This window comes from Dermochelys coriacea, chromosome 23, assembly GCF_009764565.3.
Source record: "Dermochelys coriacea isolate rDerCor1 chromosome 23, rDerCor1.pri.v4, whole genome shotgun sequence".
NCBI classification, from domain to species: Eukaryota; Metazoa; Chordata; order Testudines; family Dermochelyidae; genus Dermochelys; species Dermochelys coriacea.
In genome coordinates, this window is record NC_050090.1 from 2,253,648 (window position 1) to 2,280,965 (window position 27,318).

Genomic DNA, 27,318 nt, shown 5'->3' on the forward strand with positions numbered 1-27,318 from the left:
GGATCTGCTCCCAGCTGCTGCACTCCTCCCCAGAGGTGGCTGCATCTCACTGATGGAGAAGGGGGGTGCCTGCACAATCACATTTCTCTAATCTAGAAAGCTGGGGTCAAGTCCCAGGTTTGAGTGACTCAGTCAATGGGGCCAGACCCCCAGCTGGCACAAACTGGCACTGACATCAGCTCTGTGATGCCGATTTGTACCCACTGAAAGCCTGGCTGCTTCGCCCCGTGGTTTCTTGGTCCCGCTGGACTGAGTTACTTAGCAAACAGTGCGAAATCTCCTGCTCGTTAGTTCCAGGGTCTGGCTGTTGCCCGGTTCCTCCCAGCGACCCAGAACCAGCTGCCTGGAGGCTCTGCTGGGCCAGACGTCCGCATTTGCCAGGCTGGGCCAGCTCTGGGCTTCCCACAGCAGAGCTGAGCTTTTCTCTCCCCTTGGGAGAACATTTTTGGTGGCCCAGAGGCACACAATGGCCCTTACCTGAGGCTTATCACGAGCAGCCAGGTTCCAATCAGGTTGTGCTTAAATCAGGGTAAGTCCCATCTTTAGGATTTCTAGGGCCGGATCCATGGATGGTGGAAGTGGGTGAGGGGTCCCTGTACAATCAGCTGCTGCACTTCATCCCAGAGGTGGCTGCATCTCAGTGGTGAGTGAGGGGTCCCTGTACAGTCAGCTGCTGCACTCCACCCCAATTCAGGTGGGAATTGGCCATCACGCTGTTGAACTCAAAGGCAAAATGCAGATTTAGGAGGGGTCGCCTTGTGGTTTCAGCATGGTCTAGGCAGTCAGGACTCCTGGATTCTATATGTGCCTTTGCGAGAGAGTGTAATCTAGTGGTTAGAGCGCGGTGGGGACGGGGAGTAGGGACTCCTCGGTTCTAAACCTGGCTCTGTGAAGGAGTGTGAGCTAGTGGTTAGAGGAGGGGGATTGCATGTCATGGCTCATGATTGTGGCCTTGGCGTTAAAAACAGGGAGATCTGTGAGTCAGGAATCCTGGGTCCTATCCCTGGCACTGACTTACTTTGGGGCCTGGGGTCAGCCACTCCCACACTCCTCACCGTTGGTTCCACACCTGCCGAATGGGGAAGATAACACGGATCTAACGGGGGATCCGTGGTTCAGAATTCACTCTCCTCCATGAAGTGCTGTGACACCCTCCACAAGAAGATGCTCTTAGAGTCCACCATGGCTCTTCCTGTTGGGATCTGCTACCCAGGGGCCTTCCATCTGGCAGAGAAGGACGGTCTAGTCCCCGGGCACTGCCAGCTCCTGCTGGCACAGCACCATCCTTGGCGTGGCCTGGATCCCTCCCAGGAGCAGATCGGGTCTGGAGAACAGCAGAGGGGTGGCAGTTTGATTCTTTGCCTCCCCGAACAGAGGAACCCAGGTCACGGGTTTAACTGATTTCACGAGAGAAAAGGAATTCCTGCGCATTCTGGCTTATTTACACAGGGGGGTTAATCCAAAATAAGGCAGGGTATGAATGTAAAGCACTTACCACGCTGATTCCAGCACCAATAGCACCACGTGCAGTTCATATTACTCTTGAATTCGGATGTCAGGGAGTGTTTGGATGCCAATCCAGGGTTGGGGGGGGTGTTTGTTTACATCTGGTCCTGGTTCCACTCCGCAAATGGGGAGACAAATGTTGGGAAATGCCAGGAACGGATGTTTCAAAACTCAGTGAAAACCATCCTGGCCATTTCACCGGAGCCACTGGATTCCTTTGGTTATTTTGGGGGGTGAATTTATGCCTGGTGGAAAATGCCGGCTGAAGGTAGCCATCGCAACACTGGGTCAGACCAGTCCCTCTAGCCGGGTAGCCAGGCTCCCCAGTGACCAGCACCAGCTGTTTCAGAGCAAGGTGCGAGGTGCTCCCCCTAGTGGGAAGTGGTGGGGATAGCTTGGTGCCCAGGGCATGTTCCCTCCTGACCCTTGATTGTTGGAGGTTGTCTCATGCCTTGGAGCATGAGGGTTTGTAACCTTTGGCTTATGTTTAACTATCTCCTGTTCTAACACTGGATGGTCTCATCCTCCATATAAATGCCTGATCGTTTTCTGCATCCTACTAAATGCTTGGCCTCAGCTGGATCCTAATTAGAACCAAGCACCTGATTCCCAGCTACCTAGTTCCTGTGCTAATGGCAAGTGGCTTTCAGCTCCCTTTGGACTCTTCATATCTTGCCCAGCTCCTGGTATCAGCCTGAGCAGCCAGAAGGCTGCTCTAATTTGTACTCTTCCCCCTATGAGCCCAGGGAGGGGTGGGAGAGAAGAGCCACAGTGCCGGGCGTTCCAGCCATGCCCCCGATCTACTCCCTATGGGCCCACGGGGGCGGACAATAGCCACAGCGCAGTGGATTCTGGCCATGCCACCATCCCCCGGCATGTGGGGCACTCTCCAGTGGCCACTTCCACCTCTCAATGTTACCAGTGCAGTATGAGCATGACTGGGAATCAGGCCCTATTTATTTTATTTTATTTTATTTCATTTTATTGTTTTAATTAAAAATCTGTTCCCCCCCCTCTCCAATAAAGGTGATAAATCAAAGGAGCTGCTTAAGTTTTAAATTGTAACTACTGCTTCAATAGCCCCCAGTCTCGAAAACTAATTAAGGACAAATCAGGAACAGGGAAAAGATGATGAGGTTGATCTCCCCTCCCCCCACATCCTCTCTGCTGCTTTGATAGTGAAAACCTCCATCCTCAAAGCCTTGGCAAAGCATTTGATATGAGCCCCCGACCTCTGCAGACTCCTGCAAGGATTGTCCTGGCAAGGGACCGCTCGCAGTTCCCTATGATGCTCCTATTAGGGCTGGTGAACAATTAAAAGGGTGTTAAGAGCCCCATCATGCTTAATTGCACAGGAAAGGCTGCTGCAGGAAGGGGGTGGGGAAGGGGAAAGGCCCTTGTGCAAAGTTAGCACAATGGGCCTCTGAACATTAAGTCTACTTAATGCTTTGTTACTAAGGGGAATAGGATTTGAAATTAAAATGATACCCTTTTGTCTCCTCCGGCTTGCCACACCAATCGGGGGAGATGCCTCCTCTGTAGAAGATTGTCGGTTAATTAAAGCAGAGAAAGTCTCTTACATAAATGTCCCAAAGAAGAGGGGACATGAAAATGGTCTATCAAATGATGACTGGGCTAGAGAAGGGAGAAAGGAACTTCCTTTTTCCGTGTCTCCCAACACACGGCTGAGGGACCAGGCAGGGAAAGGGAAACGGAAAGGGGGTGCGTTCCAATTGGACACTTTGCGTAATTGAACGGTGGAACTCCCCGTCACATGAAATTGTTGAGGCCGAGAACTTAGTAAGAGTCAAACCGTGATGGAACAGTTTTATGGATCTCAAGAATATCTGAGTTATCAGAGTATTGCTAGCAAAACATTTTGAAATGCATCCGATGAAGTGAGCTGTAGCTCACGAAAGCTTATGCTCTAATAAATTTGTTAGTCTCTAAGGTGCCACAAGTACTCCTTTTCTTTTTGCGAATACAGACTCACACGACTGCTACTCTGAAACATTTTGAAAGGGACATTAAACCTCCGACTTTGGGGTTTAAGTCAATCTCCAACTATTAGAGATCAGGGCGCGGTCTAGTGAGTGGGACGGAGTCTCCCCACACACTGACATGCTCACACATGGACACACATGAGCGCACACAGACCCACACATGCACACACTGAGGAACATGCGTGCACACACACAGATACACACGCATGTCTGCACTGACACACCCAAGCACACAAATGCCTGTGGACACCACCAGACACACAAACATGGCTACTCACAAAAGCCCACAGCTGTGGGCAGACGCTCTCTATCACTCGCTCTTGCAGGGTTAGTATTGATGTTCTCCGCCACTGTAGGCTCCCACCCCCAGGGCATCCAAGGCTGAGTAACAACTATGTAGAAGAAGGATCTCCATCTAATCTCTGCTCTGACAGTGGATCTATGGCACCTGTTCAAACAAATCTGGCTGCTCCAAAAGCCTGGGGGACAAAACAGAAGCTTGTGAGAAAGAGAACCAGCTCCAAGGGTGGGCTGGGACATATATCTGGGGGCCCCAATGGGCGAGGCGCTGCTCGCGGCTGATAGAAGCCCTTGTCTGTATGTGTTGCCATCCATCGCTGCTGAGGGTGTGCCTGGGGGCTGCTGTGAACGTGCAATGGCCCGAAACGTGGAAGGGCTGGCAGAACGTGGCTTGCTGGGAGCAGATCCCCAAATAAAACCGGGACGGTTCTAGGCAGCATGTGAGATTAGGCGGTGGAGGGAGCAGTGGCGGGGAAGGTGGGAAGTGTCTCGGTAATTAACAGGGTGGCGTGCCCATCTCAGGGCGAGGGCACCTGCGGCTAGCCAGCCCGGCGGCAGTAATGCCGGATGGGAGGCTAGCCCAAGACGGTGGGAGCTCAGGCTGCAGCCAGCTGCGTGGCCACGTGGTCTGCTGGGAAAACATCACTGTGATTCGAGCTGCCCGAGGATCCGATTTCAGAGCCTTTGCACCGGCTGCCACAGGACCAGGACCAGAGGGTGTAAAGGGAAGGACGCCCCAGGGGACTGGAGGCCTAATTCTCAGTGATGCCGTCCTGGGGTTTGGGGCAGGTAGCTCTCAGATCCCCTTTGTGCTCCCTGTATTCTGGGCTGTGCTCAGCCCGCGGTGGGAATTAGAACAGGCCCAAAGCTCTGCCGCCTGTGGGTCCTGGGGGGCAGGGAATAGCCCCAGCCATACCCCCAGTCTGCCCCCTATGGGCCCTGTGGGGCAGAGAAAAGCCACAGCACAGTGCGCTCTGACCATAACCCCTATGGCAGGGGCTGGGAGCAGTGCTGGTGTTGACCCCTGGGTCAGATGCTCAGGAAGCTCTCTCCACATATATTAAGGCCCTGTGGTGCTGCCAGAGGGGGCTGGGCGTGCTGCGAATCCAAACAAATTGACTGCACGGCGGGCCGACCGCGGTGAGATTGATCAGCGACTCGCTCCTGGCGTCGCTCCTGGCGCTGGCTGCAGCTGACATCTTGTTTCAGATGCAGACGCACGACGGATGTCCACCTTGTTCATTACACGCCAAGCAGGCAGGCGCCCAGGCGGTGCTCAGACTGCCGCCCTGGGAAACCTCTCTGCCACTCTTGCACTCCCAGGTGGGGATGGGTCAGCCGCAGCCCGGGGATCGGGGCCCTCTGAGCCCGGGCCGGGTCTGGGAGCTGGATTTGGGGGTTCCACATCAACAAGGCTTTCCTTGTTGTTGCTGCCTTCACGGGCTGGTTCTGTTGCTGCCCTCTGGGGAGCCCAGCCTGTGTACCCCATCTCACACAGACAGTGACACAGCTGGGAGCAGAACCCAGGAATCCAGATGTCTCCCCCCTACCCTAATAATGAGACCCTCACTCCTTTCCAGAATGGAGAATAGCACCCAAGGGTTCTGTCTCCTGTTCCATGCTGTAATCTAGACCCTACTCCCCTCCCAGTGCTGGCCACAGAACCCAGGAGTCCTGGCTCCCAGCCCTCCCTGCTCTCACCACTAGACACCACTCCCCTCCCAGATCTGGGGATAGAACCCAGGAGTCCTGGTTCCCATCTCCCTCTGCTCTAACCACTAGATACCACTCCCCTGCCAGAGCCAAGTACAGAACCCAGGAGTCCTGGCGTCCACTCTCCCTAATCTTACCCACTAGCTATGTTTTTTTTTCTCCCTAGCAAGGCAGAGACATGGTGCTAGACTGGTGTATGGAAACAAGCAGGCCGGCAGAGCTAGTTGTCACAGAGCCCCAGGTGCCAGACATTTCACCCCCTTGACTATAACTCCCTGCCGTAGCTGCCACCTCCTGGCAGAACATGCATCCCGAAATTTCCAGTCCCCGCAACAAAGAGCGGCTGTTACTTAGCAACTCCAGGACCCCTTCCACTCCATGGGGCTGGTGTGTCAAAGGCCCAGCAGCTGCCATAGCTAGGTCTCTGTCTAGCTGAGCCAGAGAAGCGAGGTGTGGAATCAGATTGATGGGTTTTCTTGATTACCTACTCCTATGTAGCTGTCTCATGGATGGGTTAGCCAGCCGGGCAGCCCTGAGGGTCACTTGAGGGTCTCTGCTGGTAAAAGTTGCCCTTGGCAGTAGAAGATCTAACGGGAACTGGGTTTTTGCTTTCAGCACCATGGACAGCGACGGCTGCGTATTGCCAGGGTGGCTGGAAAATGGGAATTTCCATCCCACGGGGAATCTCAGCTCTTGAGATCTTGACTCAAATTGAAAAGTCGAAAGAGCCAAGAATTTTAGAGGAAAAACCCATTCAATGCTCCCCGCAGAAATTCAGAAATAGTGGCCAAGTGGGGAGAACACCGCCTGGTTTTTTGAGGGGGAAAAAGCCTCGTTCCGTGGGAAAATCCTGAGTGGCTCTGTTGGTTACGGAGCGTCATGTGGGGCTGTACGGAATCAACAGGCCGAGGGCACTTGGGGGGTTTGAAAGGCTCACCCATGCGGCTATGGGGGGCATTGGTAGAAGGAAGGAAGGTGCTGTGATCAGGGTTGGGATTTTGGAAATCTGAATTCATCTCCTGCTTTGCCTCAGACTCCTTGGGCAAGTCACCTGGTCCCTCTGTAACTCAGAGTCCCCAGGGGGCTCATGATCTCTCAGCCCCTCTGATTTCTGGTCAATATCTCATCCCAAAATATTTTGATTAGAAAGAGCTGCCGCGGTCCCTCATGGGCGTTGTAGTTCCGGTGCCTCATAGGTCTAGTCTCCTCTGTAGGTCAGGACTACATCTCCCATGATGCTTCACTCACTGGATTATGAGAGAAGGCAGAGGCATCATGAGAGATGTAGTCCAGCTGGGGGGCCCAGCCCATAAAGGAGAATGGGGACACGAGGCACCTGAATTACAACTCCAATGAGTCACCGTGATATGAAAATTAAACTCTTTTCTGGTCCGCAACTGAGGCACAGAGAGGAAAAGTGATGTGCCCAACACAACAGGGAAGTTTTGAACTCATGCTTCCCAAGTTCCAACCTAGCATGCACACGCACACACACACACACACACACTCACTCTCTCATCCTCATGACATTTCCAGCAACATTTGCATTTCATTCCTCTTGGATCTCATTCAGTGGCAGAGCAAATAACTCGGTGATAACTTTCTGCCCGGGCTCGCCTGCTTGCAAATTGAAATTAATGGCTGCCTGGCTTCTGAGAGGGGGAGAAAAATTGCAATCCGACACTAGTTATTAAAGCTGACAAGCTCAAAGAACTTCAGGTATTAGGAAGAGAGAGAGAGACATTAACGACATGTGAAAGCCACCAGCTAGCACGCCTGCCTGCAAAGTGTGTTTTTATCTTTGGAAAATTATCCAGGGAAGAGTGGGGAGTGTCAGCTCCTTGAGAGGCTTGTCAATTCGTTAATCCAAATGTATAAACTGCTTAGGGTGGGTGGGTTGATCCCCCCCCCCGCACCCATTATAGAACCAAAGAGCGAAAATTGAAACAGAGCTGTCCTCAGAGTTTTGCGTCATTAATGCTTCTCCAGTTGGTACTGCAGCAAGGGATCTGGGGGTCATAGTGGATCACAAGCTATGGGGCAACACTGCTGCAAAAAAAGCAAATATTGTTCTGGGATGTATTAGCAGGAGTGTTGTAAGCAAGACATGAGAAATAATTCTTCCGCTCTACTCCATGCTGATTAAGCTTCAACTGGAGTATTGTGTCCAGTTCTGGGTGCCACATTTCAGGATGTGGATAAATTGGAGAAATTCCAGAGAAGAGCAACAAAAATGATTAAAGGTCTAGAAACATGACCTATGAGGAAAGATTGAAAAAGTTGGGTTTGTTTGGTCTGGAGAAGAGAAGACTGAGAGGGGGCATGATAATAGTTCTCAAGTACATAGAAGGTTGTTACAAGAGGAGGGAGAAAAATTGTTCTCCTTAATCTCCAAGGATAGGACAAGAAGCAATGGGCTTAAATTGCAGCAAGGGCAATTTAGGTTGGACATTAGAAAAAACTTTCTAGCTGCCAGGGTGGTTAAGCCTGGGTGGTGGAATAAATTGCCCAGGGAGGCTGTAAAATCTCCATTGTTGTAGATTTTTAAGAGCAGGTTGGACAAATACCTGTCAGGGATGGTCTAGATAATACTGAGTCCTGCCACGAGTGCAGGGGACTGGACTAGATACTGCTTGAGGTCCCTTCCAGTCCTACAATTCTATGATTCGATGATTAGTTAGTTTGCAACCTTGTGTGGGAATGGAGCTCAGGAGAAGTGAGGAGGTAAATAACGGTGTAGAGGGTGTATCTACACTACAATTGGAGAAGTGATTGCAGCCCGGGTAGACACTCCCGAGTTAGCTTTAATCTAGCTAACTTGGGTACTGATAGCAGGGAAGCTATTGGCTGAACACAGCCCTGAGATGCAACGTGGGACAAAGACCCCAAAAGAAGGGGCCCCCAAAACGAGTCAGGCAGGAAACAGGACATGCTGCGGGATTTGGCGCCAATAACGCTTCCTCTGACCTCAGATCTTGGTGGCTCCCTGTCGCTGAGGGAGCTAATGGAAGCCAGGGGCTGTCAGACTCCTGCCGAAGGGAAGGTAGGACCGAAAGGAGCAAAGGAGGGAGACTGAAATGTGCGAGCCAGGGGAGGTTGGAGAGGCGAGAGAGGATCAATGAAATGACTGTGGGGCTGGAGCTACGTGAAAGAGTTACGTTGGTCTCACCCAGCTGAAACCAGGGCACGGCTTCCAACAGGTTTTATGCCACCATCGACAGAGTCTGGAAAGCAATCTTCCTTCTCAGCCGGGAAGTGAATCACGCCGTGCAGGGGGGACAGGAGAGAGGCAGAGTGTTATTAGCAATTCCCCCGGATGATTGTTCACATCAGTTCAAAAAGTTTGCAAATGCAGCTGGGTCACTGGACGGCTCGTGGGGGGCTGGGGAGCAGTGAACAGGCCCAACGAGCCCAGAAATGACCATTACAAAGTGATGAGAGATGCATGAGTCACTGTAATTTCTCCGCTCTTTGTTGGTGACCCTGCTACTTGCTAGCCCTAATGTTAATGCCCAGGCCACTCCTACCCATCACACCCCTCAATCCTACAGAGGCAGGCTACCTCTGCCTGCCCAACACCCCAAGACACAACTGCTATCCTCACGTACAATGCATTCCAACACTAGGATGCTACTTCCCACAACTCCCATGCTGCCCCTGACAGGCCCTGGGGAGCAGAGAATACAGCTCAGAACTCGGCCATATCCCCGATCCACTGCGCAGGATGGAGAATCTAGCCTGGGCATAGAGACAGGTCTCTCAAGTAGCTGTTCTGGACAGGTTGGCAGTATCTCAGGCAGGATTCTCCAGGAAAGGAGTCCAGCACCACGGATTTAATCTCTGTCCTCCCACGCTGCTGCCGAGCGAGAGATCTGGGACTATCTCAGAACCGGCGTGGCCGATGTCTCGATTCAGCTCCCGTTGCTGGCAGCAGGTGAGGAGCCCGGATCAATATTTTAGCCAGAGGTGAAATATTCATGATCTCTGTCTCTGGCTCGTTTCGCTTGGTTAGTGGGGAGCCGAACACCAAAGAAGAAGGGACTTGCTCCGGCAACGGGTGTCGGGGTTAAAATGCCAGCCAGGTCGCTGGCATCACACGGGCCGGGGATGAGGGGTCTGCAGGATGGCCGGCACCACTCCCCGGCAGCTTCAGCAGGGCTGTGTGCATTGCCACAGAGATGACTACTGCCACCTCAGGAAGCTGGACTGACAGCGTCCCTCATGGCCCCTGGTTGGTCCAGGCCCTCTAGGTGCCCTGCTGGCCGGAGTGATGGGCCGGCCTCTCGGCTTGCCCTTGGACCCCTGGGCCCCACTCTGACTCCTGACTCCAGCTCTGACCTTCGGCGCTGTTCCTGGCCTTTGACCGCCAATGCTCTCACCACTAGTCCTGACTGCCCCAGCCCCAGCCTCAGCTGTGCACCGCCTGGTGCGACGGGGCCCTGATCTCTGCCAGGGTCTGGGCAGCACTCGGCGTGACGGGGCCCTGATCTCGGCCAGGGTCCTGGCAGCACCTGGCACGACAGGGCCCTGATCTCAGCTCTGGGTGCTATGGTAATACACATGATCATCAAAAGCTGCGTTTCTACAGGGTGCTGGTGCAGTTGTAACCTGGGGTCACTTGCTGCCTCTACTGGTGATACAAACCATGTGCAACATTGATTTGTAACACAATCTGTGCTTCTTGTTGCCTTTCTAGAGCCCCTTCTATGTGCCAATCTCAGAGCATTCTGTCGGTCTGTCTGTCTGTCGGTCCCTTTATGTATCTATCCCAGATTCACCTGAATCCCAGATACACGCAGTGATGTCTGTGAACGTATGAATTGATCTTCACAGCACCCCCTGGGAGGTGGATTGGTGTCATCCTCATTGTATCAATGGGGAAACCGAGGCACGGAGCAGGGAAGTGCCTCAAGTCAAGAAAGGGCTGGCAACAGAATCCAGCAGCCCTGACCTCCGTGGCCGTGCACCCCGCTGCTCTTACCTCTCGACATCACTCTGCTCTCTCAGCGCACGGAATAGAACCCAGGCATCCTGCCTCCCAGCCCCACCACCTTCCAGAGCTATGCATGAAACCCAGGAGTCCTGACCCCCAGTCCCTGCACTCCCCTCCCAGAGCTGGGAACAGACCCCACCTTCGGTACCAGCCCAGATCCCCCAGGCGCTTCACAGAGCCCAGGATAGAACCCAGGAGTCCTGACTCTCAGGGGGGCCCCTGCTCTACCCACTAGGTTGTGCCGCCACCTCATTTCTCTAACACTTGGATCCATAGCAAGGGAGGCCTTTATCGCCTGGCTCCTCAGCCCTGGCTGGTAGCGAGTGCCAGGCTGAGATGGCTGGGAAGGGGGAGGTTTATCCCCCTGCTCGATGTACATGTATCAAGCCCGTTCATCGGGAGATGCGGGTGGCTCTTATCAGGCGCCGTGAGGCTGTGTTTCTGGGGCACGCCGATAAGTGCCTCTCCCTGCACTCTGTGTGTGTGTGTGTGTGAAAGCAACAAATCTCAGCAGACCACATGGCACTTGAATAATGGAATAATCAGTGGCATCCACCCACATCCCCAGTGTGTCTGTCGCGGGCTCTCACGCCCGCTGCAGGAGTCTGGGGCCGGGGGGAGGAGCTGGTGCTTTGGCACCTAAACAAACTGTATTGTTGGGAAGGGTTTAAGCAAAAACCCCACAGGTGACAGCAGATGTGTATAATCACAAGATATTTAAAGGTTTCAGAGTAGCAGCCGTGTTAGTCTGTATTCGCAAAAAGAAAAGGAGTACTTGTGGCACCTTAGAGACTAACAAATTTATTAGAGCATAAGCTATTAAGATATTTAAAGCAACAGGACGCAGATTGCCACCGGTGGGAATGAGAGACGGCTTAGCAGCGGCTGGCTGCATCTCTAATCCAGCCGGCCGCTGGCTTCCTTAGTAGGAGGCAGTGCGACCTAGTGGATAAAGTAGGAGAGTTGGGAGTCCTAGGCCTGACTCGGCCACTGGCCCTCTGGGTGACCTTGGGCAAGTTGCGTCCCAGCTCTGTGCCTCAGTTTCCCCACCTGTACAGTGGGGATAATGATCCCAACCCCTTTGGTGAAGTGCTTTGAGATCACGGCTATCTGGGAGCTAGGGATTATGATGTATCATGGGAGTCTGGGGACCTGGATTGATTTTCCACCTCTGGCACAGACGGCTCTGTGTGTCTAGCTCCTGTGCGACCTTTCAGGCTTTGCCTCCACACAACAGTCGTCCTGCTGTAACTATGCTGCTCGCTCTATCATCTCCCTAGTCTGGACACAGTTATAACTGTACAATTGTGCCTCTAATAATCATCCCCAGCTCTACCCATCAGCAGATCTCAAAGCGCTTTGCAAAGGAGGTTGGTATTGTTAAACCCATTGTATAGATGGGGAAACCGAGGCACAGACGGTCTGTCTGCACTGCGTTGTAGACCTGGGTCTATGGGACCCAGGCTTGTGGACTCAGTGTTTCCAAGCCCGTGCTTGAACATCCACACTGTCTTGTAAACCCTGGTCTCGCAGCCGTGCTGACACGTCCATACTGTGCCACGCACACCTTCTGCCTCGGGTCTGTGGCTTGAGCTGCGTCCACAGTGCAGAATGGCCAGCTTGGACCCAGGTCACAGCAGGGCTCAGGCTCTGACCTACGGCACTAGCAGGACCCAGGTCCTGACGGCTGCCTGACCCGAGTCAGACTGATCTGTGTATGGATGGAAGTGAGGCTTGGACTCAGACCTGACTCAGAGCCCAGGCTGAGTGTGCTGTGTAGACGCACCCCGAGAGGGGAAGTGATTTGTTGAAGCTCGGAATGGGGCTGGGAATAAAACCCACTTTTCTATCCAGTCCTCTATCCACTGGGCCAAACTGTCTCCCTGTGGAGGAAGGGGAATAAGCTATACCGTGAGGGCATCCACCAGTGTAACAATATCAGCAAACAAAAATCACATCCCTAACCTGACACAGTGATACTGGACAAAGCCTACATGTAGAACAGACATCAGTGTTTCTGTGCCTCAGTTTCCCCACCTGTTCAATGGAGAGAATACTTCCCTAGCTCGCAGGCAGGGTTGCAAGGATCAATGCATCCATTAAGCCTGCTCTATGTAAGCTTTTTGCCAGTGCCCTTAGCTACATTGGTACAAGCACATTTATCCGGGTATAACTCCAGCCACACCAAGGGAGCGGTAGCACTTTGCCTATCCCACAGTAGTTAAAGCCAAATGGCTTGGGGGTGCCCTGATTGTGAGTGGCTCAGTTGCTAGTAGGGTGACCAGACAGCAAGTGTGAAAAACCGGGGGGGGGGGAACAGGCGCCTATATGAGACAAAGCCCCAAATATCGGGACTGTCCCTATAAAAATTGGGACATCTGGTCCTAGCTGCCGGGGAACCTGCCGCTTCCTTTTGCTGTGAGTGCCTCCCTCTCGTTTTTCTCTGCCTAGATCTCTCTCCTCCTTTCATCTCTCTCTCTCACTCCATCGTGGATTTCTCTCTCGGTTCTCCCTGGGCGTCTCGCCGCTGAGCGCACACGGGATGCAAGCCCAGCGCTTCTGAGGCAGCGCCAGTGGGCAGTGGCTCTGCTGCCGTAGCGGCTGCAGGCTGTGAAAGCTGGGGGCCCTGCACACCCAAATCTCATAGCTGGACGGTTGGATCCAATCAGGAGCAGCTTCGGCGCGTCTCCTTGATGAGTTTGCAAAGGGGTTTTTTTGGCAGGCCCTGCCCCGGGACCCCCCTTCCCAGGCTGGTGAGCCGAGGAAGGAATCCCGGTGGGCGCGGTGGCCCGTGGAGGTGATGCCCATTGTTGCTCTGGGGAGATTTAGCCAGGGGAGAAGTGGGCGAAGATGATGCTTGCTGGGCAGAAATCTGCAGGCCTTTCAAAGGCAGGGGACTGAGGCGGGGAATGGGTAGGTCTCACCCCTCCAGGCGGATCAGAAGCCGGTCAGTGCCATGGTATGGAGGGCTGGCACAGCAGCCACCCAGCAGTGGGGCCAGCCCAGCATCAGATAATAACCACCCCGAACTAGAGACCCTCCCTAAAGAGGGTGGACTAAATCCGGCCTGTAGAAGGGGTGGAGTTACATAGCCACACCCACAAAAGAGGTGGGGCTCTCTAGGACTTTCCTCCACAAAGGGGAGGAGCGATATAGCCCTTGCCCGTGAAGAGGGCGGGGTTAAGCTCCTCCTCCTAGGGGGTCACCTAGCCCCACCCCCAAAGGGGTGGGGTTATACAACGCATTCTGCAAGCGGGTGGGGTTACATGACTCCACCCCCAAGGAGGTTGGAGTTCTAGGACTTAGAGGGTGGAGTTGTATGACTCCTCCCCAAAGGGGGCGGAGCTATGTAGCCCCGCCTTCCAACGAGGGTGGAGCCAGATGGGTCTTTCCGAAAGAGGTGGGGCCGCAGCCCCCAGTGGCATAGCTAGGAGTGGAGATTTGGGTGGGCGCTGACTTTCGGGTGTACGGGCACTGACGGACCGTGCGGTGCAGCCTGGCCGGGCAGGGAGCGCTGATCCCCTGGGCTGCACCCTGAATCTGCAGCGGGGGAAGACAGGGAGCCGTTGCCTCGTCGCGGGGTCTGGGCTGCTGCCCTTCAGCTGGGGGCTTGCGTCTCCTGCCTGCCGTGCAGGATCGGCTCTGGCTGCGCTGCGGGGGGCACGAACAGGGGCCTGCCTGTGCTCACAGCTTGGCCCGGACTCTGCACCGTGTTGCCCCACTCAGTGCATCCTCTCCTGGGATCGCTGGAGAGAGACCGGCCTCGCCGCTGCAGGGGACGATCCGTGCGGAGAGTGCCGCTGGCCAACGAGCAGCCCCCCGAGCACTGGCTAGCTCAGTGTCTCCCCCAACGCCAAAACCTCTCCCTGGTCCTGGGGCCCCCAGGCACAGGGCTTCACCTGCTGAGCTGGGCACCCGCATGGCCCAGCAGAACTGCCAGGGAGTAGCTTTCTGAAGGGCGGGCGCAGAGCTTGCAGATGCCCGAGTGGCGCTCCGGGCCACTGTAGCAACATGACACACCCCTGCTCAGATCTGGGCAGGCCTGGGATGCTAAGTGGCTACGCCCCTGACAGGCCCCACTTTATTAAAAGCCCATGTGGTCCAATGCCTCTGCCTTGATCCTGCTGCCAGGCGAGGGGCCTAGGAGCGGCGCTGGCTTATGCTGAAAGCGGGGACACTTGGAAGCTCCAGCTGGCCTGGCTGCAAAGTCAGGTGGGGTGAGACGCTGAGGTCAGGGGATTCGGAAGAAGAGCACGGTGGGGTGGAGGACACCAGCACCTCCTTCCCCGAGCACCTAGCCTCAGGGATGGGGGTTGGACAGATGAATCATTCACCTGTGGCCCATCTGTCTGTCTGTCTGTCTCTCCACACCCCTTCAGATTTCAGTTCTAGCACCCCCTACCCCACCCCCCTTCAGTTCTAGCACGCTTCTCTCTCTTCTCCTCTCCCCTCCCCCCCCACAGCCTCAATTGCTGGGCCCCCCCATCCCACTCCCCTGATCGGCCTCAGTAATTGATTCCTCTGGGCTTAATGTCAGCGAGGAGAGATGCGGGTTGCCATGGCGATCCTTCCCTGCTGATGGGGAAAGACTCCAGTTTAAAGGCACCTGGATTTCCCCTCAGTTGGAGCAGAGCTGGGCGGCTCCTGCGTCGGAGAGGCCAAATCTGTAAGGGACGGGGGCAATGCACGGGCAGTGAATGAGGCACCCAGGGGATGACAAAGCCTGGTGGAACTTCAGAGCAACATCACAACTTAGATTCACCTGCTCCAAGAGCCCCTGGCTCCTTAAGCGCAAGGAGAAACCCCCACGAGCAGTATAGGGCTTGTGACATACATTAGAGTAATTCTGATTCCATCCTGTAGAGGGCAGGGGTACAGCTCACACAAACACACATGCCCCGCTCATGAAGATGCTCGTCACCTCGCGGGATCAGGCCTGCAGTGTGCTCTGGGGTAGGTGGGCAGTGGGGACTAGTCAAGAGATCTGGGTTCTTTTCCTGGCTCCGACTTCCTGGGTGACCTTGGTTAAGTCACTTCCCCTCTGTTTCGCCTCCTACCTTTTGTCTGTCTTGTCTGTTTACACTGTGAGCTCTTCACAGCAGGGACTGTCGCTCAGTTGGGGTCTGGGCAGCACCTGGCACAACACGGTCCTGATCTCGGCTGCGGTCTGGGCAGCGCTTGGCACGATTGGGCCCTGATCTCGGCTGGGGTCTGTGCAGTGCCCGGCGTGACGGGGCCCTGATCTCGGTCAGGTCTGGGCAGCGCCCAGCCCGACAGGGCTCTGATCTCAGTCAGGGTCTGTGCAGTGCCCAGCACAATGGGGCCACTAGACAGAATGGTAATACACCTACTACTAATAATAATGGGGGTTGGACTGGATGAACTGGGAAGAGCGGGCAGAAGAGAAGAGAAGGAAAAGCCCTTTCTGAGCAGACTGCATGCAGGGAGAGGCAGAGAAGGACGTCTTTTGGTAGCATCAGGGGATAGACAGACAGGGAAGGGGGCCTGGCGCATCTCTGGGGAGTGGGAGCTGGGAACAATCTGTCTCCCCTCTAAGAGCCAAGCACGGGAGCTGCGTTAGCATCTGACGAAGGGTCTGACAGGCCTGGCAAGAGTGTGAGTACTCCAGCCGCTGAGGACCTGCTGGGAAAGCGTCTGGAAGATCGAGCGGCACTGAACAGATTGGAGTTAAACAGTACGTCAGCTGGAGACGAGAGAACAGCGAGCTCAGAGGGGTCAATCCTGAGCTGAACACTGGGAATCGGTGCAGCTCCGTTGGTGGCAATGAATGGTTCTGGATCTTCAGCCGGTGCCAATCGGTGTCGCTCCTTTGGAGTCGAAGGGGTTACACCAATTGACATCTGTGGACAGTCTGGCTCAGTGTCTGTTATGTCTCTTCAGTGGCCAGTCCCCTAAGCCCCACCGCGTCCTCAGGGTAAACGCGGGGATGGAGTCTCTAGAGCCAGCCGCAGCGATCGTTGTTCCAAAGCCCAGGCCCAGAGCGTGGTGGTTAAAGCACTAGACAGGGGACCTGAATTCAGTTCTTGCTCTGCCACTGATACATGCAAAATACTGCATCTCTCCCAGCCTCAGTTTCCCCATCTGTGCAATGGGGTAATACTTCTTGCTTTGTCTGCTTTTTCTTGAGACTGGGGACTGTCTCTCACTGTGTATATGCAACGCCTGGCGCAATAGGGTCCCGATCCTCTGCTTGGTCCTTTCAGGACTGCTGTAATCCACCTAATAAATGGCGAACTCCTCAGTGGCTGGACCCGTCTCCAGACAGAGCTGATGAGCGTTCTGTCGGATTTCAATGACCTAACGAATCGGGGGGAGAGGGGAAGCCAGAGAGGAGGAAATGAGATAATTAAGTGAGACGAAAAATCACGGATGGGGTAGCAGCCAGCATCCAAGCTGGCCCCTGGCCAAAGGGAGGTAATTTACAAGCTCATGAGCTGCCTTAGCATTTGGAGTCACAATCATTAAAAAATCATGAGTCTGGCCCCCGAAATTGTGAGACTGGCTTAAAAGTCATGAGATTATTTTTTAAAAGCAGAATACACCCAGAATTCTTTTTCTTGGCTTTCTAGTTTCTGAGTCTGCCGGGCTGATATTTTTCCAGCTTTTCCCCACAACCCAGAAGGCTGGAAACTTCTTAAAAAAGAAAAAAATCTGAGATCCTTGTGGAAACTCAGGACTCCAGACACCAACCGCTGCAAGACTCGTGATGAAATCACATGGACTGGCAACACTGGCCGGTTGCCACTAATGGTTTTAAGAGAGCCAGGATGATCCAGTGGTTAAGCCTAGACCTCCACGGAAATGCAGCCACATCTGGAGTGGAGCATGGCAGCTGCTTGCAAAGCTGCACACCCGCTCCCCACCACGGGCTGGGAGCCGGGTATCGGCCTCTGACCGATAATACAGACAGCAACCCCCTGGAGCCAAAGGAGCAACTCCATTAACTGCCAGTGGTAGTAGGCTGTTCTGTACGTGGACCAGCTACTAGAAGGGGATGTGGTGCACTTTGCAAGTGGGTGGGAGCTGAAGGAGGCTCTTGGCAGTTGAGTTTGAAGCAATGGGTCTGCTGCTTCGCCGGGGCTGCCTGCTTTTGTTAGAAGGTGAATCTAAAGCTTTGGTAGATGCTTATTCACACGAGCTCTCCATTGTGCGAGAGGCTTTTGCACTCAGAAATGGCGCTGGCCTTGGCGAACACAAAGGCTGAACGGGAGCAGGGGAGTTGTTACAGGGCTTTTCAGACTTGAGCCCCACAGTGGGAGCCGTATTTCAATTGGCTGGGAGCTCTCAAGGGGCGCTCCCTGTGCTCTGGGGTGCGTGTGCGTGGGCTGGTGCCTGTGGGAACCAAGCAGTGGCCCCGGGGGCCTGTCACAAGAGCCAACCCAAACGTGGCAACTCTTTTGCTGGGGAATCAAGCCCGGCGCGGAGTTGCTGCTGGCTGGCTGCATCCTGAGCATCGCAGGGAGGCCAGGGCCCAGTGGCGAACCAGGACCCTCTGCAAGGGCCCCTCTGCTCTCAAAGCCCCACACTGAGCCTGGCTGTCTGCCATGTCCCCATAGCGAAACGGGATCTCATGGTGGATGAAAATAGACCCCGAAAATCCTGCCCCCGCCCCCTGCAGGGGGTCTCCGAGGCCAGTGTGGAGCTGCTCAAGGGGCCCGGCACCCAACCGGCTCACAATCCCTGGCTAGAGGGTGCATCGGGGCCATGGCTGGGGTGCACTGCGCTCTGGCTGTTCTCTGCCCCCCCAGGGCCCCTGGGGGCAGAGATGACTTGAGCCCCATCCCATGCAGCCCCAGCCCCCCATGTGGTGCCATCTTGGAGCTAGAGAGAACCCCGGGGTCTGTCTAGAGCCCAGCAGGCTCCATAGAGAATCCCCATAAAGTTCACCCCAGCCTGGACCTAGCTCTTTCCTCTAGCACCCCCATTGCTTCCTCGGGCGCTTCTTTAAATGTTACATGTGGGAATCTGGATTATTTTTGCCTTCCCGCTTGAGTTTATGATGTCTGGGCGGTGAAGGCTGCTGCAGCAGCGTGGGTGTGCAGCCGGAGAGAAATATCGGCGCTCTCCCTCTCCAGTGGCTTCATGGATCCACCTCCAAACATACAAAGGCATCATGAGGCGAAGGAGTGCGAGGGGTTCTCGCTCCCGAAGGGATGCAGCTGGAGTGCTGAGATCCAGGCTGCCGGAGCTGTAAGCTTCTGCCACTGGTAGAATGAGTTGGAGCGTTCTCAGGTGCAAAATTGGCACATGGGCGTCCCTTCCACTCCATGTTTTATATTCCCAAAATCTCATGCTTCAGGGCTGCGGCCGGTCTCTGGCCGGGGTCAGGAAGGAAAGAAAATGTTCCCAGTGTATTCTGTTTTATTTTTAACCCTTTCCAGGAAGGCTGGAGATGGGACACTGGCCAAGGGTAGATTGGTGCTCTGAGCTCATGGTCTAACTAGTCCAAAGCTGGGGAAACTGAGGCACAGAGTGGGGAAAGTCACGGATTAGGGATCAAACCCAGGGGTCCTGACCCCCGAGCCCATTGGCCTTCCTACTAGACCTCACAGCCTCTAATCCTTGGCGATTTGCTCCTTGAATGACATGCACTTGGGAGAAGAGGCAGTTTCTCATGACTCAGGAATATGAAGATGTTCCTGATTTTTTTTTTTAATAACAAACAGTGGGTGGAATGCAATGAATAATTACCGTGAAAAGCAGCTACTCTGTCGAGCTGCAGAGAGAACATAGACGTGAAAATGAGTCAGAGGGGTTGGAGGGGGAGGAGAGGGATATAGGATGGGAGAGGGATCTTGGGGGAATGGATGGCTATGAGAGAGATTGGGATGAACAGGGAATTAGAGTGGATGCTGGAGGAAAGGAGTGCTCTCCCGAGCTTCAGAACATCTGTAGTTTACTGCCCTAGCTAGATCCAGTCACTAAAGGCTTGATGGAGTTGGGGAAAGGACTAGTATGGCTATTCCAGGATAATTTACCTATTCGGGAATAACCCTCCCACACAGACATTCTCTGTGGGAATAAAAGTGAATTCCCACATTCTCTGTGGGAATAAAAGTGATTTTCTTCCAGATTAATTACTCTGTTTTGTGTCTGAGTGGAGTCCGAGTGGGGAGATATTGCAAAATAGCCATTCTGGTCAATTTGCTCACGTAGACAAACCCAACTGAGATCAGGACTCTGTTGTGCTGGGCGCTGCATAGATCCCGACTGAGATCAGGGCCCACATTGTGCCAGGCACTGCACAGACAGACTGAGAACCAGTCTCTGCCCTGCAGAGCTTCCAGTCTAAATAGGAAGGATCATTCTTCCCATTTTACAGATGAGGAAACTGAGGCATGAAGCAACTAGTGCAAGATCGCACAGGTGAGAACTGAATCTAGATCTCCTGAGTCCATGCCTAGTGCCTTAACAATGAAGCTGTCATGGCTCTGCACCTTAGCCCTGAAGTGGGGAGGAAAGCCATTGAGTTGTCTTTGTGTCCTGGGGCACAACTCCCATTGCTGTTGGTTCTAGGGGCGCTGGGCTGCAGGGGTAGGGGCTCAGCAGGGGTCGCTCTCCCCTCCCAATGCCCCAGTGTGGTGCCAGGGATATGGTGCTTCCGGGAGCACAGAGGCTGGTTCAACAGGGATACATGTGTGGAGGGAGAGCTGCAAGGGGTCTTGCTTTAAAGAATGGACGACAGCGACAATATAGCAATAGAGGACCTGATTCTCTGTTCCTGTGCTTGGGGCAGAGACAGGGTGGGTGGGAGCTTAAAGCCTCCATTGCTCTGACAGCATTCTGTGGTTGTGCAGCACCCTGCCTCACCCACCCCCCGCAGTTAAATTAGAGTAGCCCCAAGGCTGCTCTAGCGCATGCTCCATTCCCCCACATGGGCATAAGAATAGCTCTGAGGGGCAGAGAATAGCCACAGTGCAGTATGCTCTGGCCACGCCCCTGTTCCACCCCCTACGCCAGGAGCAGAGCCCTCACACCAGAGGCCCTCTGCATAGGTGGGGGGAGATTGTCAGGGGCTCATTCCCACGCAGAGTCGCGTGGAGGGGTCTGAGTGTGATAGAGAGCCAGTTGCAGAGGCTTGAGGGGTGGGGATCAGAATCCGCTATCGCAGAGGAACCCAAAGGGTTGAAAGGTCTATTTTCTTCTCTCCTTTATTTAGTGTCTTTCTCCTTCCCTTTCTCCCAGACAGAGTGCCCGCCTCCTCCCCTGCCCCGCTTAGCACCAATCCCCGCAGCTGATTTCCCCCCGGATTGCCTCGCTGAGCTTACAGAGTTCTGAGAAGGCCAAGAAAGAGGTTTGCAAAGGGAGATTCTCCCCCACCACCTTTGGCTTCTGGGGTGGAAAAAACATAAACTGAAAACTCATCTCAGAGCCGCAGATTAAATTATTCATCGGGAAATTATCTCTTCCTCCAGTTTGCCTGGAGATTCTTCTGCCTGCAAATGAGCCTTCCCTTAATCAGACTGGCTTCCCGGGCGGGGCGGGAGGTGGTTACACCAGACGAGGCAGCTGGCAGTGCTCACGCCAGGAGGGCCCCCAGTGCGGCATCCCCCAAGATCAGGGGCTGATTCATTGCAACACCCCCAGCTTGTGTAGCTCACCAAGCACAAGGGAGGGGAGCGTGTGTAGGGAAGGGGTGCCCAGACCCCCAGCCTCAGACCCATAGCTGCTAAGGTACTCTCTTTGCACCAGACCGGGTTGGGGGTGGGGGAGACGCTAGCCGTTTCCATGGCTACTCCTGCTTCTGGTTGCTGGGGAACCATACTGGGCAAGCTCAATGGTTTGAGCATTGGCCTGTTAAACCGAGGGTTGTAAGTTCAATCCTCAAGGGGGCCATTTAGGGATCTGGGCAAAAATTGGGGATTGGCCCTGCTTTGAGCAGGGGGTTGGACTAGATGATCTCCTGAGGTCCCTTCCAACCCTGATATTCTATGATTCTCTAAGCAATGTTCAATGCTTTGGGAGACTGGTACCACCCCAGCCCCAAAGCGCCCTGGGGAATCCCTCGGCCGAGCTCGCTCTTGTGGCTTTCGAGAGGGGGGTAGAAGGCCGAACTCCCGGCCTTCCTGCTCCAGCAGGCCCCGGGCCTTGATCTAAAGGAGAATCGCCCTGGCGGCATAGGGGCCTGACACGTGGCTGAGAAGTTCTGATTCCACGCAGTAGGTGGCGGTGGTGCACAACTGCCCCCCTTTCCCATGACAGTAGCATGGTCCTGAACTCCCCACGGGGGATAGGGCGTAGGACAAACCCCTCCCCTCGGCATCTGCTATTAGCTAGCTTCAGTAGCTCCCCGCCAAGCGGGGCGGCTTTTCTGGATCAGGCTCCTAGGGGTCTGTCTCCCGCCCCCGTCCCATTTGTTGTCTGGAGATCCTGCGTGCCCAGCGCTGGCTTTGTGGATTCCGCTGGGGGGGCTCGGCCTCTCGGAGCCCGGCATCGCAATGCTCAGCGTTGCAGTGTCCCAGCCCCCTTCTGGATTTGGGCTGCGGATCTCTCCCGTGCCGACCTGGGCGTGCTGAAGGTGGGGGGAGATGGGCTGGGGATCCCCGCTCCTCCCTGTGCATCAGCACACACGCTGAGCACACTTCCCCTCGCTGGCCAGCCTCCAAAACCTCCGAGGTACAATCCCATCCTACGACCCAGCCTGGCGTGCGCCTGCATATTGCACATCCCATCGGGCAGGGTTTGGTGCACAGGATGACGAGGAGCTAACTGCTAGCCAGGATGTTTGTTTGCCTCCCGCAGTAAGATGCTTCCCTAACGAGATCTTGGGCCTGTGGAATATTAAAGTATCGCTCTGGCAAACCGTTCACAGGCTCGTCCCAGGAACAAAGGGAGTGGGGCGCTATGAAGGAAGGAAAAGACAGCAAATATCTCAAGAAAGATCACAAGTGCCAGGCACGACGGGACCTGATCTCGGTCGGGGTCTGAGCAGTGCCCAGCACAACGGAGCCCTGATCTTGGCTGGGGTCTGGGCAGTGCACGGCGCGACGGGGCCCTGATCTCGGTTGGGGTCTGCACAGCACCTGGCACAATGGGGCCCTGATCTCGGCCGGGGTCTGCGCAGCGCCTGGCACAACGGGGCCCTGATCTCGGCCGGGGTCTGTGCAGCACCTGGCATGACGGGGCCCTGATCTCGGCAGGAGTCTGTGCAGCACCTGGCATGATAGGGCCCTGATGTCGGTTGGGGTCTAGGCAGCGCTCGGCACGACGGGGCCCTGATCTCGACTGGGGTCTGGCAGCGCCCGGCCCGACAGGGCCCTGATCTTGGCCGGAGTCTGGGCAGCGCCCGGCCCGACAGGGCCCTGATCTTGGTCGGGGTCTGGCCAGTGCCCGGTCTGACGAGGCCCTGATCTCGGCCAGGGTCTGGCCAGCGCCTGGCCCGATGGGGCCCTGATCTTGGTCGGGGTGTGGGCAGCGCCCGGCACGAGGGGGCTCTGATCTCGGCCGGGGTCTGGCCAGCGCCTGGCCCGAGGGGGCCCTGATCTCAGTCGGGGTCTGGGCAGCGCCCGGCCCGACGGGACCCTGATCTTGGTCGGGGTCTGGGCAGCGGTTCCTCATGTGTCACCTTCATCCCCAGGTGGTGGGGGTCAGGAACTGGCTTCAGTCCTGGGCTCCAGCAAGTTTAACTCCAGCCCGGGCGACCCATTAAAATGGGGTCGTTACTGACTTTGGGGCCCTGGCCCACAGTTTGAGAACTTGACCCACAGTTTGATTAAATAACAGTAACCTTCTTGCTCCACTGAAGTATCTCACTCTCGACCCAGTCCTTAGTTTGGGCCAATCCTGAGCAGCACTGAGCAAAGCCCAGGCCAGTAGCAACCAAGATGGCCTGGTGTAACCTGAGCTTAGATTCTGTGTTCGTTGTATTGATGACTTAAAAATTCCCACTATCACCTTGGGGTTGGCAGGTTCTTGTCCCAAGATCACACCCAGTGTTATTTAAATTATTCTATCTTTGGGAACCCTGACGTGCACAGGTGCACCACTCCCATGATAGGAACTCTTTTATAATAACAAATATTTTGGATTAATACATATAGCACAGTTGCAACCCCCCCAACGCAGTAAAGCACATCGAGATAGGACAGAACGTCTGTCTGCACTTCCATCTACTCACCCCATCTCCTGTAGAACAACCTGAAATGTCAGCCATCATCTTCCTCATCACCATCACCTTCCTCATCCTCACCAGTGCCCGTCACCCTGGCAGCGCACAAGGACTGCAGCTCTCTCTCCTACCGCCCCTGGGCTGGGATGCCACTTTTGTAACACGTTACGCTGACACCGTTATGTTCGATGCATATTCAGTAGGGGAGTTTCCCCCTTTTCCTTATTTGTATTTCCTCACCTCACTAATGTTGGGCTGTCTTTTTCCGATAGGTTGGTATGTCAATGATCTCAACTTACTATCACACATGTCCATTCATTACCACGGCCCTTCTGTGGCTAGGAATCACATTGGTTATTTCTGTCCTAACTGGTTCTTTCGCTTCTTTCCAAGTTCCAAGTCATGGGGCACCTGATAAGTTGAAAGGGTCTGAACGTAGGAAAGCCCCTCTGCCAACCTGCTTTAATGCATCCTCTGTGTGAAAGGTCGCAGCCATACTTGGACCTTATGCTTTAGCTCCATCTATCGAGGCGACAGGTCCCAGACGTACGTCTGCTAACTTTGCCTTAGCTCACCATACAGAATGTGGCCCTCAGGTCCCTTGTGTTACAGCCAAAATATACCCTAATATAACCCCGTTATAATCAAACAAATAATCAAACCTATAAGAAAATAAGAAACTTATAAGAAGCAATTTATATATAGGCAAGCAAGCAGGCTAGCCTTAAATGTATCTCACGTACCTATTATGTACGTCAGTTCGTTGCCAGGACACTTCTGTGGTTGAATTATTTACCTGTGATCAGAACTTCCCCTTAAACTCTATTTTCAGCTCCCAAATACTTGTTGTTTTTCCTCTGGGACATTTCTCTGTGCAAAGTTCATAGGCCTCCAGCTTATGCTAACTTGCTGAAGCTAATGTCTGACAGGATACAGGCCTGTAGGTTTCTTGCATTACTGCTGAATATAATGCAAAGCAGTCAATTTAATAAAGGCAAGCCAGCCCACTGGGCTACGGTAGCAGTGAATATAATAAAGCAAACTAGCCCACTGGGCTCCAGTGGCCCCGGAGAGGTGGCGATTCCCTCCCCGCTTGTCTCTCCCCTGCCTGCAGCCCAGGATTCCCTGTTCTGTGGACCTCGCTTTCTCATTCTCCTTGTCCTGGCAGGAAAAGCCTGCAGGTGAAGATTGTGGACGATGAGGAGTATGAGAAGAAGGACAACTTCTTCATCGAGCTGGGGCAGCCGCGCTGGCTGAAACGGGGCATCTCGGGTAAGGGGGGTACCTGCTTCCATTGCCATGCTGGAGTTGGGGATCCCTGCTTCTCCGCCCACCTGACGTGTTCCTGGTCTAAAGCTGGGGTAGGTCAGTTTGCCACCGGCTCCCTGTCCCTGTGCAAAGAGAAGGGGTATGTCCCATTGTGTGGGCCATCGCAGTCAGGACTCCTGGGTTCCAGTTTTGGTGTAGGGAGGGGAGTGGGGTCTATTGGTTAGAATGCAGGACTGGGAACCAGGACTACTGGGTTATATCCCTGGCTCTGTGAGGAGAGTGAGATCTCATGGTAATGGCATGCGGGGGGGGGGGAGTGGAGGGGAAGCCAGGACTCCTGGGTTCTGTCCCAGGCTTTGAGAGGGGAGTGGGGCCTAATGGGTAGAACAGGGTGGGAGTTGGGGCCGGGAGTCAGGACTCCTGCGTTCTGTGTATTCCTGGCTCTTGGGAGGGGAGGGGAGCCTAGTGGTTAGATTGGGGCAAGCGTGAGATAGGACTCCTGGGTCCTGCTGCCAGTTGTGTGTGGTGGTGATGATGATTTCATGACATCATGCTGGGCAGGCTGAGCTGGGGTGTGGGGTGCAGCAGGAGACATCAAACGTGTCAGATTTCTTTAAGGAGTAACGTGAGAAATTGCTTGGAGAACAACCCTCGCTTGCATTCCGCCCAGCCGGAGGCTTGGCCCGTGGATATTGATGTGTGTACATTATGAATCCAGTTTATCAGATCCAGCTTCTCCAGCCCCAGCATAGGAGAGAGGACAGGGCTAGAGAAACCTTCCTATTAATGGGACTGGAGAGATCAGAGGCACAGTGGATGGGGATGCATCTCCAGTTGCTGTGCCAGTTGTGACTAACTCGTATTACAACCCGCTGCCCATTCAGCGGAACAAGTTTGCCAGGTCTCAGCCTGGTTCCTTGTGGGCAGGAGCCCAGCTGGGAAAAGCCCAGCTTATGGGCGATTGCCCCACTCACCCCACTTCTGAGCCCGGCTTCCTGCCTTCGGCCGGAATCTTCCCTCTGGTTCCCCTCTGCGCGGCTCTGATCTGCTGGTCGGGCTCATCACATGTTCTTTCTCCCTCTCTCTCTCTGCAGCTCTCTTGCTAACTCAAGGTAAGATCCTTTCTCCTCACCTCATCCTCTCCTCCATTCTGCCCTCCCCCCATCCATCCCCCAGCCCGTCCCAATGCAGGTGTCTCCAGGGGGCCAGGAGCATGGGACTCCCAGCCTTGTCGGCCGCCCATCAGAAGAGCAGAACTCACGCCGTTTCCAAGGGAGTGGGAAGTGCCGGAGAGGCCTGCGGGTCCATGCTCGTGCTTTCTGTTACAGTTCCACATACAGCAGCTTAGGAAGGGAAATACGTAACGAAGAGATGAGTAGCGTCATAGACTCCCAGGCCCGACGGGATCATTCTGACCATAGACTCTTAGAGACGTCGGGCGGGAAGGGACCTTGATTGGTCATTAAATCCAGCCCCCTGGACTGAGACAGGACCAAGCCAATCTAGACTGTCCCTGACAGGTCTGTCCAACCTGTTCTTCAAAACCTCCCGTGACCAGGATCCCACAGCCTCCCTTGGGCGCTTGTCTCAGAGCGTAACCGTCCTTAGAGCTTTTCCTAATATCTCACCTAAGTCTCCCTTGCTACAGCTCATGCCAGTTACTTCCTGTCCTACCTCTAGCAGACGTGAGACCAGTTGATCATTATCCTCTTTAAAACATATTTGAAGACTATCAAACCTCCCACCTCGCCCCGCCAGTCTTCTATTCTCCAGACTAAACCTGCCCAGTTGGTTTAACCTCTCCTCCTAGGTCAGGCTTTCTAAAGCTCTTCTCATTTTTGTTGCTTTCCTCTGGACTCTCTCCAATTTTCCCCCATCTTTCCTAAATTGCGGTCCCCCGAATGGCACCCAGCATCCACAAGGGTGACCAGACGTCCTGTTTTGGCCAAGACAGTCACCTTTTTAAGCCCTGTCCTGGCCATCCTGACTTATTTTTTGGCAAAAGTGGGCATTTAGTTGGCAAGAGCCAACGGGACAAACGCCCACTTGTGTAAAAATGTGGGGCGGGCACCCCTAGCGCAGAGGAATGTGCAGGGCGGTGAGTGACAACAGCAGCCCCACAGAGGGAGCAGGCTGGGCTTGGATGAGAGCCCTGCACCTGGAGGATGCAGGGCTCGGGCCAGTGACTCAGGTCAGCCTCCTGCACAGGGGGCAGGAGGGTCAGGGCACAGGCCGCCCCATGCATGGGGGGCGGGGGGACAGGGCTCGTCTGAGGCCTCCCCAGTGCTGAGCAGAGCGGGACAGTTACCTCCATGTCTCACATACGACACTCCTGTTCACACACCTCAGAACAACATGCGCCTTTTTCACAACTGCATTGCATTGTTGACTATATTCAATTTGTG

General features: G+C 54.6%; 1 protein-coding gene across 2 annotated transcripts in view; it reads left to right on the forward strand.

Moving 5' to 3' along the window:
- Positions 1-27,318, forward strand: part of SLC8A2 (solute carrier family 8 member A2) — an 83,815-nt gene that overhangs the window by 45,374 nt on the left and 11,123 nt on the right. For both annotated transcript variants that reach the window (XM_043501405.1, XM_038382262.2), the window contains exons 3-4: positions 24,813-24,916; positions 26,008-26,025. In XM_043501405.1, the coding sequence (XP_043357340.1) occupies positions 24,813-24,916; positions 26,008-26,025 (122 nt within the window). The remainder of the gene's footprint in view (positions 1-24,812; positions 24,917-26,007; positions 26,026-27,318) is intronic.